Source organism: Rutidosis leptorrhynchoides, chromosome 2 (assembly GCF_046630445.1).
Source record: "Rutidosis leptorrhynchoides isolate AG116_Rl617_1_P2 chromosome 2, CSIRO_AGI_Rlap_v1, whole genome shotgun sequence".
Lineage (NCBI taxonomy): Eukaryota > Viridiplantae > Streptophyta > Magnoliopsida > Asterales > Asteraceae > Rutidosis > Rutidosis leptorrhynchoides.
The window spans coordinates 476,435,436-476,450,244 of record NC_092334.1 but is presented as its reverse complement, the minus strand read 5'-3'; the positions used below and the strand labels follow the sequence as shown (position 1 = coordinate 476,450,244).

At 34.3% G+C, this 14,809-nt stretch overlaps 1 protein-coding gene across 1 annotated transcript; it reads right to left on the bottom strand.

The window, feature by feature from the left end:
• Window positions 1–7,919: 7,919 nt before the first annotated feature.
• On the bottom strand, window positions 7,920–11,591 carry LOC139892602 (calcium-dependent mitochondrial ATP-magnesium/phosphate carrier protein 2-like). Its single transcript, XM_071875711.1, has 4 exons — window positions 10,828–11,591; window positions 9,015–9,782; window positions 8,845–8,935; window positions 7,920–8,418 (listed from the first exon to the last, which is right to left on the bottom strand). The coding sequence occupies exons 1-4, from the start codon at window positions 11,282–11,284 to the stop codon at window positions 8,226–8,228; spliced, it is 1,509 nt and encodes a 502-aa protein (XP_071731812.1). The 5' UTR covers window positions 11,285–11,591; the 3' UTR covers window positions 7,920–8,225.
• Between the last annotated feature and the right edge of the window lie 3,218 nt (window positions 11,592–14,809).

Here is a 14,809-nt window from a genome sequence, read left to right as displayed (position 1 = left end):
CCTAAGGATTATGTTGCTTTCTTGGCTAATGTCATGACTAATACCGAACCCACTACTTATGCACAAGCTTCAAGGGATCCTAATTGGGTAAAAGCCATAACACAAGAACTTGATGCATTAGAGAGTAATCAGACCTGGGAGTTAACATCATTGCCAGAAGGTGTTAAGGCTATTACTTCTAAATGGGTTTTTAAAACAAAATATAATCCTGATGGATCTATTGAAAGATTGAAGGCAAGGTTGGTAATAAGGGGTTTCAATCAAAAGGAGGGTGAAGATTATAAACATACTTTTTCTCCTGTAGCTAAATTGGCTACTGTCAGGGTTTTGTTTGCTATTGCAACTGCTAAGGGTTGGCCACTTCATCAACTAGACATCAATAATGCTTTCCTTCATGGGTATATTGAGGAAGACATTTACATGAAGCCACCAGAGGGTTATGATAAGGACATGCCTGGACAAGTGTGTAAACTGAAGAGATCATTATATGGTCTTAAACAGGCATCTAGGCAATGGAATTTGGAGTTATCAAAATTTCTAGTTTCTTTGGGTTATAAACAATCAAAGAATGATTATTCTTTGTTTATAAAAGATACTGGAGATAGCTTCACTGCAGCCTTGGTATATGTTGATGATGTTTTATTGACTGGTAATTCAACTTCAGTAATTTCAGACACCAAGGAAGCTTTGCATTCAAAATTCACCATCAAAGATTTAGGTTTGGCTAAATATTTTATGGGTATAGAGATTTGCAGAACAGATGTTGGTACACATTTAAATCAAAGGAAGTACATTCTTGATATACTTACTGATGCAGGGTTAACAGCTGCAAAACCTGCAAAGTTTCCTTTGCCACAATATTTGAAGTTGTCTTTAGCTAAAGGAAAAGATTTACCTGATCCAGAACCTTATAGAAGACTTGTGGGTAGATTGTTATACCTAACAATGACAAGGCCTGATCTTTCTTATGAAGTTCAACATTTAAGCCAATTTGTTTCAAGTCCAAAGGAAGCACATTGGCATGCTGCAACTTATTTACTGAGATATTTGAAAGGCAGTGTTAATAAAGGCCTATTTTACCCAATTCAACAACATTTGAAGGTCACTGGTTTTTCTGATGCTGATTGGGCCTCATGTTTGATGACAAGGAGATCATTAACTGGATATTGTGTCTTTTTGGGTCATGCTCTAGTGTCATGGAAAACTAAGAAGCAACCAACCGTTTCAAGATCCTCTACCGAATCAGAATATAGGAGCATGGCAGCAACTACTTGTGAATTACTTTGGTTAACATATCTTCTTCATGATTTCAAAATTCCAGTAAAATTGCCAGTAACTTTGTTTTGTGATAACAAGGTTGCACAACAAATAGCAGCTAATCCTTGCTATCATGATCGTACTAAACATCTAGACATTGATTGTCACTTTACTCGTGACAAGGTGCAAGATGGATTTCTTCAAACCAGCTATATACCATCACAATTCCAACTTGCAGACCTCATGACAAAAGCATTGGGTCATTTACAGCATTCATTCTTGAGTAGCAAGTTGGGTTTGACTGAAGCTCCATCTTGAGGAGGGTATATGGAATATACTGCTTTATTTATGTTTGGTGTTCAAAATGTAAATATAAGTACTCTAGGGGTGTAAAGTGTAAACTGGTAGAAGTTTGTTATTGTCGATCTAGTTTGCTATTTAAGTAACAGTAGGGTTAGTTAGTTAGTTGATTTTGATTACACGATTCTTGTATTACAAAATGTAATTGTTCTTCAATCATTGAATGAATTCGAGTTAATCGTTTCAATTTCATGTTTAATTTCGCAATTTCACATGGTATCAGAGCTAACGGTTGTTGATGTTGGGACCACGCCCGGTCATTGATGTTGGGACCGCGCCCGCAGTAATCTGCGCCTCGTGTGAGGGGGGCGTGTTGAGTGTTTCATCCCACATCGGCCTTGGGTAAAAACATTGTGGTGCTTATAATAGCTTGGGTTCCTCATCCCCCTGAGTTAACTTTTGGGGTTGAATTGGGCTCAAGTCTATTATTTCATAAAAAGACTAACAAAATTTTTAAAAAAAATAAAAATTGTAAACATAAAATAAAATAAAATTTGAAATTTTGAGATTATAAATATAATATAATATTTATATTTATTATATTATAAAATGAGACTAGTCGAGTTAGTTTAGTGTTTCTAACGCGGAGTTTTTCTTTCGAAGACGTATTGATGAAGTAATTTATTAATAATTTTATCATACTATTTATAGTAGTTACACATATAATTTTCTTTTATATTTTTTAAAAAAACGTTAAAGATTCGCTGTTTATAAGTGTAAAAAAATGGTGTCACTCCCACTAATTAGTAGGTGAAAACAACCATTAAGATTCTTGGATGTTTATATGATTATGATGAGTTGGGTGGTCCAAATTACTTACACATCTAAATCACCTTTTATTATTCTCCTCCATTTTGTTTCTAACTAGGATAAAGAACCGCACTTTGCTGCATGTGGTATTGATCGGTTAACGGCCGTTTGAGTAGTTTTAATCAGTTATAATTTAACATCTTAAAAAACGGTTAACGCTCGAGTAACTAAACATTTAAAAAAAGTGAAAAGGGAAGGGGAAAAAATGAAGTTAAAAAAAGTTGTTAGAAAAAGTGATGAAAATAAAGTTTTCAAAAAAGAAAAAAGGAAAAAAGAAGCTAAATACATGTTTACCAAAATACCCCAAAATTGGAGGTATTTACATTTGTGCCATGGTGAACAGTAAAAGTCTCACCATTATTAGTCTTAGTTAATTAATATAATATAAACCAGTTTAAATCTACTTTAAAAAATAAAAAAATAAATGGACAAAGTGTTAAACAAACCAAAGTACTGACAGGACTAAAACATTATTGACGGTCATGCTAGTCGTTAGAATACTCAACCACCAGAAATGCCACAACTGTCGGCAATCCGAAAACAAGTGCCACAAGGATCTCGTAGTAACCACCAACGCTGAAACCCACACAAACAAGGCAACCACCAGAAACAGAATTGTGTAGAACTCCGTATTCGCTGCCGCTGAGACCGACCAACAACACAAAAGACGTGCAACCCCCAAACAGAGCAACAACAAGAGAACGTCGATGTCAGCATCCGAAAAACAAACGAACCAAGAAGAACGTCGATGTCAATTACTGGAGAGTCGAACCAACCAAGAAAATAATGAAAAAAAAACACCTATAAACAAGAACTTAACATGAAACCGAAGCCCTAATACCAAATATGCATCTTCAAGGAATAGACCGGATGAGAACAATCCAATCCATCACAAAGAAAGAAAAAAAAAGGAAAAAAGAAGTCCCTAAACACTAGATCAACGGAAAAAGGAGGATCAATAGGGAGGACAAACGAATGAAAGAACCAGATTTCTTTAGGGTCAGAGAGAAATGAGTTTTAGAGGCATCAAATGATTATCTACTTTACCCATTTATTAATCTTGTTACTCCATGAGTCCATTCTTTAAGACAATACTAATTAATTTTTGATCAAAAATGACTTGTTTATTGAAATGGTAGCTTCATGCTAGATATACTCTATACCCATTTTCTAACTTTCTTTACAAAAAGTTGTTAGCTTTTTAGGGACCCAAAAAGAGGTTAAAGATATGAGTATGAAAACTTTACTATCAATGGTAGTCACATTTGCAATATATATATATATATATATATATATATATATATATATATATATATATATATATATGGTCACGATCCATGAATAAGCTTAAAAGGAGTACAAACCGGATAAGCAAAATAAAAATTTTTTTTTTTGAATTTTTTTTTACATTCATAAATCTGCATTAAAATGCACCTCTAATCAATTTTTTTCATAAAAAAAAGTTCAAAATCTTTCAAAAATCGATAATGAATGGTAAAATTAATCATTCATCGGGTTAATTTATCATTCATCTTGTTTACGATTAATGATAAAATTAATCAATGCTAAAAAAACCAGATGAATGGTTAAATTAACCATTCATCTGTTTTTTTATCATTCATCATAAACAGATGAATAGTTAAATTAACCATTCATCTGCTTTTTTTTATCATTGATTAATTTTATCATTCATCGCGAACAAAAATGAATGATAAATTAACCAGATGAATGGTTAATTTTACCATTCATCATCAATTTTTACCATTCATCATCGATGTTTACCATTCATCATCGATTTTCGAACGATTTTGTTCAAAAACTTTTTAAAATTTTTTCGTTTTCTTCTATTTGCATATTAAAGGATCGTTTTTTTTTTTTTTTAAAAATTTGAAATTTTACTTATCCAGTTTGTGCCCCATTTAGTGCTTATCCATGGATTGGTCCAATATATATATATATATATATATATATATATATATATATATATATATATATATATATTATAACGCCGAATTTGAGAATAAAGACAACAAGGGGACCATTAGGAAAATTCCATTATCAACATCTCTGTCTCTTTCTACTTTCGATAAATCGCTAACTACAACCTTCGTGTTGTTTATATATTCACCTCAATGAAGAAATAAGAGAACCCCATCAACCGTTAGCGAAACTAACATGTGGCGAAAGAAGAAGAAAAAGAAGATATATGGCGATTCTGACGGTGATTATAATTATAATATGCATAATGTGAAAAACATACCCTTTTCTGTTTGATCTTTTTATGGAGATCAATTAGGGAAAGGGAGGATAACATTAAGAGGCAAGTCATTCAGGCAAAGGGAAGGTGACGCCTTTCTTCCAGAAAATCATTTTCGTGTCTATGTTTGTAATTTGTGTTTATTTAAGTGTGTTATCAGTGGAGTTTGAGTTGATGTCATGAGGTTTTTTAGATCATTGTTGATCATATGTTGTTCTTTGGGTGTCTATGGTTGATGATGTATTGATATCAATCCAATGGAAATCATATATATCTTCCCTTATTTGACTCCACTAATCCAAAGTTCTTGTTTTGACATGTCATCCATCTTGCTACATCCATATATCATGTAATTTAATTGTTTGTATGGTAATCTCAAAAACCATGATCTATGGTAACAGTTTGAATCACGGTAAGAACAATTACTGTCAATGTCAATTTCAATTTCAATTTCAATTTCAATTTCAAATTGCTGTTATTAACTTTGTACTTGTGATTTTGAAAGACGTTTGATGGTTAGAAGTTAGGACCCTTTTTGTTGTCAAAAGTCAAAATGTCAAACCAACGGGAATATGACATTTTGTCAACTGGAAATTGATTGAAACAAAAGGTGTTGGAGCTTACCTTGATGGTTAAGCGAAATAAAGTAAGATCAATTTAAGCTAAAAGCATGAAGATAAGGTGGAAATTGACAAATGGGGGCAGGGGTGGACTTTAAAATAGACAGACTGCGTGATTCACACAGGAATAATGTTAAACAGAGATAAAAAGTCAACAAATGATGTATGTGATGCAATGCAACTAATGATAAAAAAATCACTATAGAAACTATTGGTAGGTAGTGCACAAAGAGTGATGAATAACTTTAAAAAACACTTAACTGAACATGTATTACAAATGTCCTAAGTGATAATCTGTTCTGTACTCTTGTCATATCCACCCTATAGCAAATCAACATCTCCTAGGTAGTCCAAAATACCCAATCATAACCGGCTTGTGTGCAGTTATGCTATGAGATTTGAGATTTTAAAAATGACTACGAATGATGAGCATTTTAATTGACCATTTCGTTTAGGTATGCCACGGAAGGTAGACCCAAACTTTTCAAAATAGGTTCAATTGGTTTCTTCAAGACCCATATGGGTGTTCGATAAATAAAAGAAATTGGGACATTGGGTCTAAATCCATGAAGCCCAATAAATAGTAACAGGTCTAGCGGGTCTTGTATATGAGTCCAGCAGGTCTTGCGTTTCGGTTTCAATTTTCAATCTTGTGTTTTAGTTTCAGTTTTCAGTTTCGCGTTTCAGTTTTGTGTTTCAGTTTCTAGTCTCACGTATCAGTTTCACTTTTGCATTTCAATTTTCAATTTTTCGTTTCAGTTTTCAGTTTTGCGTTTCATTTTTAGTTTTAGTTTCACTTTTGCGTTTCAATTTCCATTTTCGCATTTCAATTTTCACTTTTGCGTTTCAGTTTAGTTTTCAGTTATGCATTTCAGTTTTACGTTTCAGTTTCGCGTTTCAGTTTTAGTTTTTAGTTATGTGTTTTAGTTTTACTGTCCAGTTTCGCGTTTCCGTTTTAGTTTTGCCTTTCGTTTCTATCTTCAGTTTCGCGTTTCAGTTTTGCATTCCAGTTTCGCGTTTCATTTTCAGTTTTGCGCTTTAGCTTCCAGTTTCGCATTTCAGTTTTGCATTCCAGTTTTACGTTTCATTTTCAGTTTTGCGCTTCAGCTTCCAGTTTTGCGCTTCAGCTTCCAGTTTTGCGCTTCAGTTTCACGTTCCAGTTTCACGTTTCATTTTCAGTTTTGCGTTTCAGTTTCTAGTTTCTCATTTTAGTTTCAGTTTTACATTCCAGTTTCGCGTTTCAGTTTTCAGTTGCACGTTAAATTGTTTTTTTAAGCTAATAAATTTTCTTTTAAAAAATTATATAAAATTATACTCCAATAATTATATAAATAAAAATATTAAAAATATTAAAAAAATAAAATAAAAAGTTAGAAAATAAAAATATATCATTCTAAAATTTAATAAGAGAAAATGAGTCTCGACACGACTCGATCCAATCTGTTCGACTCGCGACCTGTTTTGCCCCAAACCCGTTTGAATCTCGGTCCAACCCGACGTGTTTGTCAGATATACCTTTAGCGGATGTTTGGATTATATTATTAAAAGAGCTAAAATACTTGTCATTCTATTGCACTATGATAAGCTATTGAATGTTAAGGTACCTTTTATATTATTTTTTTTGGAACCACATAATTTCATTAAACAACTCAAACATAAAAAATAGACGGATGACTTGTTTCGTCAAAAGGTAGAGAGACGACTCTATTTGTTGTCCGGTAGAAAAATAATTGTCTACATATTGGGTGTAGTTGTTATTGCTCTCTTAAACACTAAAAACAAAGCTTTACAGCGATACCAATAACTTTATTTAGTAAAGCTTACCAAACACCCCCTTACTCCTTGCTATCAACCAGTCGCACAGCTCTTTATCCTTTGCCCTTCCGCGCCTGTTATGGGCCATAAGTAAAAAAGATAAAAGCTACTTCTATCAGGGTTAGTATGCATGTGAACACATTAGAATGTTCTATTAGTGTTTATTAGTTTTTTATATTGTAAAAAAGTAAAAGTTGTTATTTTCATATTTTCCTAGTTAAGATCATTTTGTATAACAATGCATATCGCGATGATAATTTCTAGATCAACAACTGATTTCTACTAGTCATGACCAGGGGCGGAAATATTAAGGGACCGAGGGGGACAACCGCCCCCGGTGGATTTGTAATTTTTAGTGTAAAAAATTTGGATTTTTCGACTTTGCCCCGAGTGAATTTTTTTTTTTTTTTGCCCCAATGTCTTCGTGTTTTGCCCCCAAAGTCTTCATATTTTGCTCGAAAGCCTCCAGATTTTGCCCCAAAACCTCCATATTTTGCACAAAAAACCTTCAAATTTTGCCCAAAAACCTCCATATTTTGCCCAAAAAAGTTACTACGTTTTTTAAAAAAAATTCGCCCCCAGTGAGTAAAATTCCTGGTTCCGCCACTGGTCACGACTGATGGTTACAGATGAAAAAATGGGTAGCTGTGTTGGGTGACAGGTCAAAATGGGTTTGGGTCAAAGCCACTTTGACATACATGTTGAGTTAAAACAGAGGAACGTTGTTTACCCGTCAAATGATCAAACACCTCAATTAATATAGTTATGCTCGATTTACAGAAAACCACAAATCAAACGTGCATTGATGCGACGAAGAGTTGACAAATTGTAATGTATTCAATTTGGGGGTGACCCAGTTTTGGTATACATGGTCAATTATCTAGTGCTCAACAAATAGACAATCTGGAACCAAATTCCAGTAGGCATACATCAGGCTACAAAAAACAACCGTCATCGAAATGTGAAACTAACACCTAATATGTAACTCAAACAATGGTCAATACCTCATCAACTAGTATCTTTTATTCTTCTTATTTTTCGTTTTCATCAATAGCTTTGTAAGCAACAGCAACACCAACACCACCATCACAATACCTTTTGCACAATCATTCAAGATTTAATGTGTTTTTCATGGTTTCATAAACCAGATATGTAATGCTTGCTGCTGGTACAACTTTGAGAAGATTAGGGAGAAGCCCTTTGTAGAAACCTCGTGCACCTTCTTTCTGATAAGTTTTCATGAACACATCAGACATCCCTTTGTAAGCTGTCGGTCCATCAGGTGTTTGTGCTTGCATCCTAAAAACCGCAATATCACTAACATAAGACCATCTTGATAGAAGTTGGGGAAAACAGGATCAGGTTGCAAGATGTTTTTTTTTAATATAACAGGGGTTGGTCAGATCGGGTTGATCCACAAAAACTTTTGGCCATTTCTTACAGATCTGTTAATGATAGTTAAGGGTTAATAAGATTATATATAATACAATATAGTTTGGGCGACTTTAAACCCGTTCAACCCATTTGACCAGATACCCTTTCGGATATAAATATGCATACTGTGCGCCAGAAACCGTCCCACACCCCAAACGGACCAATTTATAAGTAAATTGGTCAGAAAAGCCACCTCTGTTGGTTCCTAGTTTGTGTCAGATTTGTAGTGACACAAACCTAACCATAAGCCATTATTATAGGCCAGAGAAACGCAAGCCAAAAAAACTTTACCTTGTCCTGACAACTTGCAATGGGTACACGAACGTGGCTCCAAGAGCCCCAGAAACCGTCCCACACCCCAATTGCACCAACGGACCAGGACCTGCAAAAGAAATTTGAAGAACTATTTAATATCATCGATGATTACCGAAAATTAAGAGAAAGATCTTATCAGCTCATACCACTATCCTGATGAATGTATTCTCTTGACATCTCCTTCAAAGTCTCGTAAGCGGCCAAATCAATTCCAGCATACGGAATAATTCCAAAAAGGGAAGGTATAATCCCTCTATAAAAAGCACGAGGTCCCTCATGAATCCATATCTCCTTCGAAAGCTTTCCCATACTAGGAACCATCCCATGACCCGAAACAAAAGTCTGCAAACGGGTCTTTACCAGATCCAGTGGATAAATAGCAGTTTGTGCAACAGCACCTGCCATACCACCCGCAAAAAGCCGCCCCGAAGTTCCTATATCGTCCCTTCCAATAACATTCTTCAACGTTTCATAAGTGTAAAACTTTATCGCATTTTCAGGGGCAACTTTTAAAACATTTAAACCGTTACCTCTAAAAAACGATACAACCCTGCCTTCTTTCCATATGCTCTTAATTGCAGACCCAATTGAAGTATTTGAGGTCTGAACTTGCAGGATCACTTTCAAGCGATCGAGAGGGGCGGTTGCTGTTCGGGATGCAGCTCCAGCGATCCCACCAGCAATCAAATATTTACTGGCGTGAACATGTTTATCGATGCCTGCAGGTATTAAGGCTTGTTCTCCGATATCTACAAGATAAACCCTTTCCCAGTATTGATAAATGCTCTCAATAGTTGCTTCGCGAGGATAAAGAAGAAGAAAGTCTCTCCATTCTTCAAAAGTTATAATGCCATTATTATCTTTATCTACATGTTCCACAAAGCTAGCAAGTTCATCATCATCAATTTCTATCCCTGCAAAAGAAAAACTGCCACGGCTAATGAGATGAAGACAACTCGAAGAACCAAAACGCATTTCAATGAGTCCACAACAAGATTAACAGAATTTTATTAAGAAGTATTTGGCATTGCTTTCAGAAAGTGACTAAACAATCATAACCAGATAATCAACTCTAAGACACCAAACTGCAGGTAACTTCGATGTCCTTAAGCTTTTTGAAGTTGTAGCAACAAGATGATTGAAGGTTTGCGAGTGTTTTTCTCATTATTAAAAATATCTCCATGTAACATGATCCCTACATAATCATTAATCCATAATCAATTATGTTGCAGCTACGCCTAACTGATTATTTGACCCCCATATAATCATACTATCCAAATCAGGTTCACTATAGAACAGCATAATGATCACATGAACACTTTCAAAAGAACGTAGCAAAACCAAATTTTGGTAATGTAATCCTTTAAAAATTCAATTCTTGGTCAAACTTTGAAATTTGACACAGTTAGTTTTCGCTAAAAAGGTACTACAAATTCCATTTCTAATAAGGTGATGACTCGAATAAAGTTCATTATTTTAATACAATGGACTAAATTTTCTTCAAAAACAAATTAACACTAATTTCTCGACAAAAATTCCCTTTTATACTCCCATTCAGGACACATAATTCAACATAGCATCATTGACAAATTTTGCATTTTATATCACATATATGATATATCGACAGTTGTTCACTTCACATGTAATGCAAATCAAGGGCGGATGTATATTGTATCCGGTGGTAGCACGGGCTACCACTGAAATACGCGATGCAGTGGAAAATTTTCGGGGTTTTTAACTAGTGATACGTGTAATTTTTTGTGTGTGACACCACTAGATAGTGTAATTTTTTTGAACTTTTAACTAGTGACACAGGTGACTACAAAACCTAAATCCGCCACTGATGCACATCATATTCAAACACATTAGAGCAGTCAAAATGTCTACTTCGAAAGAAAATGTAACAAAATTACACGAAACAAATGAAATAAAAACAAAATAAAAAGTAAGACATAATACCAGCTTTAACCAAAGCCTCATAAAGTTCTTCAGGCAAAATACAACCATTATGTTTAACATCAATAGCTTGAAACAATCTATAAAGTTCAAGCTCCTTAGCATCCATATACATTCTAAATTCCTGATAATCAACTTTCCCATCTTTATTTGCATCACAAACCCTAACCAATTCATTCACATACTTATAATCCACCGGTATTTGCAATTCCAATAACCCTATTTCAATCTGCACACAATCTATATACCCTGAATTTGACCTATCAAAGAAATTAAACAAACCTCTAAACCGTAATTCACGTTCCTCTTTTGTTTCTCGTAACGCTAATAACACGTGGTCTATTGTCACCGGTCCTCCTTGATTGTTCGCCGCCGGCGTGCAACATCCCGCCAGTATGTTCGTCGCCGGACGGATGCGGTGTTGGTGATCGCCGGAATGTTTGATCGCAGATGATGCCATTGAGAAGACACAAACCCTAACTCATAGCGTAATTGTGTTATAATTAAATGCTAACTATAGATAGATACAAATTGTGTATATAAATATCAAATATGTGTGTGGAATTAGGTTCGAGGAATTAGAACGCGAACAGTGGATGTAATATGTGAAGAATCTTTGAAAAGTGTCGGATAATTTGACCCGGTTAGAAAGGGATGAATGTATTCGGGTCAAAATTGGGAGCTTTTGTTAAACCAGAGAAGGAAGATACATGGGAATGTAGAAACCGTTGAAACTTGAAAAAAACTCCGTACACACGCTGTGTGTGTGAGAGAGAAATCGGGGGTGATGAGTTGGGTGTGAACTCTGAATTATGTTATGTGATGCTTTTTATTAAAAATGGACTTTTTGTTAAAGAATTTAGTCATGCTACATTTTTTTATAATATAAGAATCATCCACTTTTTTAAAAAATAAAAATAAAAATCACCGTCAATTCGTCAAACAATTAAATTGTGGACAATTTTATTAGAAACATCGATTGGATAAACTAATTAAAATGTGGACAATTTTATTGATTTTAATTTTATGATTTGTAACTTATTTTTAAAAATTCAATTCAAATTCCAATAATATAAAAATAAACGAGTTTTGACACGTAGAAGGATGTCGTGTCATGTGTATATGTTTTCTTATGTTTTTCATAATATAGAAGACTGCATTACAAATACTAGTTTATTGCTAATATAAATCAACTTTTATTCACTTTACATGATATATAAGAATAAATAAAAACCTCAATATCTTAATGGTTTACGCAAAAAATCATTTTTGACTTGTAGAACGAAAAAGTAGTGTATAAAACATTCCACTTTTTATCTTGCTATGCCAATAGCTTTTAATCTATGCTAAACGGTTGATAAGCATTTAAGCACCTAACCGAATATATTATATGCGTTTGTTATTATTCCTTGTATAAATAAATTGGTAATTTATTTAATATTATAATTATAATACTGTTTGCTTTCTTCTTTTTTCTTTTTCCTTTTTTTCGTTTGTTATCACTAGCTCTAATTATTTCTATTTCTATTTATTTTTTAACGGCAAAAATTTGTATATTAGAACACGTTCCGTAGCAAGAATAAGGAAAAATTACAAATGAAAAGCCAGCCACGAGTTCCAGTTAGAAACTACATGAACTATGTTATTAAGCCAGCAAAAAGGAAATATTATAATTACATCAAAACACTACTTCTATTAGAAAAAACTTCATTGAACTCGATGTCGTTCCTGAAACGCCGAAGAGCCCTTAGACAAAAATGTGAACGCTCGGTCCAACTCATGAAGTCGTCCCACGAAGAAAACAATGGAAGACCACATCCCAACCACACACGAACCTTGCCCCAGAGTCTGATGCAAGTGAACACCCGAAAAAACAAATGCGACCGAGGTTCCACCCCATTGTTGCAAACAGGACAGACGATTGCATTTATTTCTAAACCTTTCGTGGAGAGGTTCCGACGTAAAGGAAGGGAGTCTAATCTGAATTGACACAAGAACACATTAACTTTCCTTGGTATAAGCTTAGACCAAGCAGTGATTAACTGCGACATATGTAGAAGCTTGCGATCTATATACTCTCGAGCAGATTTGACCGAGAATAAGCAGTCAGAGTTCAAGGTGAACATCTACTTATCGTCACATTCTGTAATGACACAATCTTTGTAGCGACCCGACAAAATCATCATTGACGGCGCCGTCTACTTAGGTCCCGTTACGTGGTCATAAGTATTTAAAACAACGTTTGACCAAAATATGTCGCATTCATTTCAAATGTAAAGATGTTTCAAAGTTTACAAAGTAGTTCAACGACTAAATATGTTACAACGTTTTAAGTACAATGAAATGTCCCGTTCATATTGATTATAAACGTTCCATATTAATTGATTTCGTCGCGAGGTTTTGACCTCTATATGTGACGTTTTTCAAAGACTGCATTCATTTTTAAAACAACCATAACCTTTATTTTATCCATAAAGGTTTAAAAGCATTACGTAGATTATCAAATAATGATAATCTAAAATATACCGTTTACACATGACCATTACATAATGGTTTACAATAAGAATATATTACATCAAAAATAAGTTTCTTGAATGCAGTTTTTACATAATATCATACAAGCATGGACTCAAATCTTTTCCTTATTTTAGTGTGCAACAGCGGAAGCTCTTAATAATCACCTGAGAATAAACATGCTTAAAACGTCAACAAAAATGTTGGTGAGTTATAGGTTTAACCTATATATTATCAAATTATAATAATAGACCACAAGATTTTATATTTCAATACATCTCATACATAGAGATAAAAATCATTTATACGGTGAACACCTGGTAACCGACATTAACAAGATGCATATAGAATATCCCCATCATTCCGGGACACCCATCGGACATGATAATTTCGAAGTACTAAAGCATTCCAAATTCCAGAATGGGACTTGTTGGGCCCGATAGATCTATCTTTAGGATTCGCGTCAATTTGGGGGTCTGTTCCCAAATTCTTAGGCTACCAAGCTAAAAAGGGGCATATACGGCTTCGATCATTCACCCATATAAAGTAGTTTCATTTACTTGTGTCTATTTCGTAAATTATTTATAAAATTGCATGTATTCTCATCCCAAAATATTAGATTTTAAAAGTGGGACTATAACTCACTTTCACAGATTTTTACTTCGTCGGGAAGTAAGACTTGGCCACTGGTCGATTCACGAACCTATAACAAATATGTACATATATATCAAAGTATGTTCAAAATATATTTACAACATTTTTAATACGTTTTAATGTTTTAAGTTTATTAAGTCAGTTGTCCTCGTTAGTAACCTACAACTAGTTGTCCACAATTAGATGTACATAAATAAATCGATATATATTATCTTGAATCAATCCACGACCCAGTCTCAGGCTAGATCACAACTCAAAGTATATATATTTTTGGAATCAACCTCAACCCTGTATAGCTAACTCCAACATTACTGCATATAGAGTGTCTATGGTTGTTTCAAATAATATATATACATGGGTCGATATGATATGTCAAAAAACTTAATAGCTTGAAACAATCTATAAAGTTCAAGCTCCTTAGCATCCATATACATTCTAAATTCCTGATAATCAACTTTCCCATCTTTATTTGCATCACAAACCCTAACCAATTCTTTCACATACTTATAATCTACCGGTATTTGTAATTCCAATAACCCTATTTCAATCTGCACACAATCTATATACCCTGAATTTGACCTATCAAAGAAATTAAACAAACCTCTAAACCGTAATTCACGTTCCTCTTTTGTTTCTCGTAACGCTAATAACACGTGATCGATTGTCACCGGTCCTACTTGATTGTTCGCCGCCGGCGTGCAACATCCCGCCAGTATGTTCGTCGCCGGACGGATGCGGTGTTGGTGATCGCCGGAATGTTTGATCGCGGATGATGCCATTAAGAAGACACAAACCCTAACTCATAGCGTAATTGTGT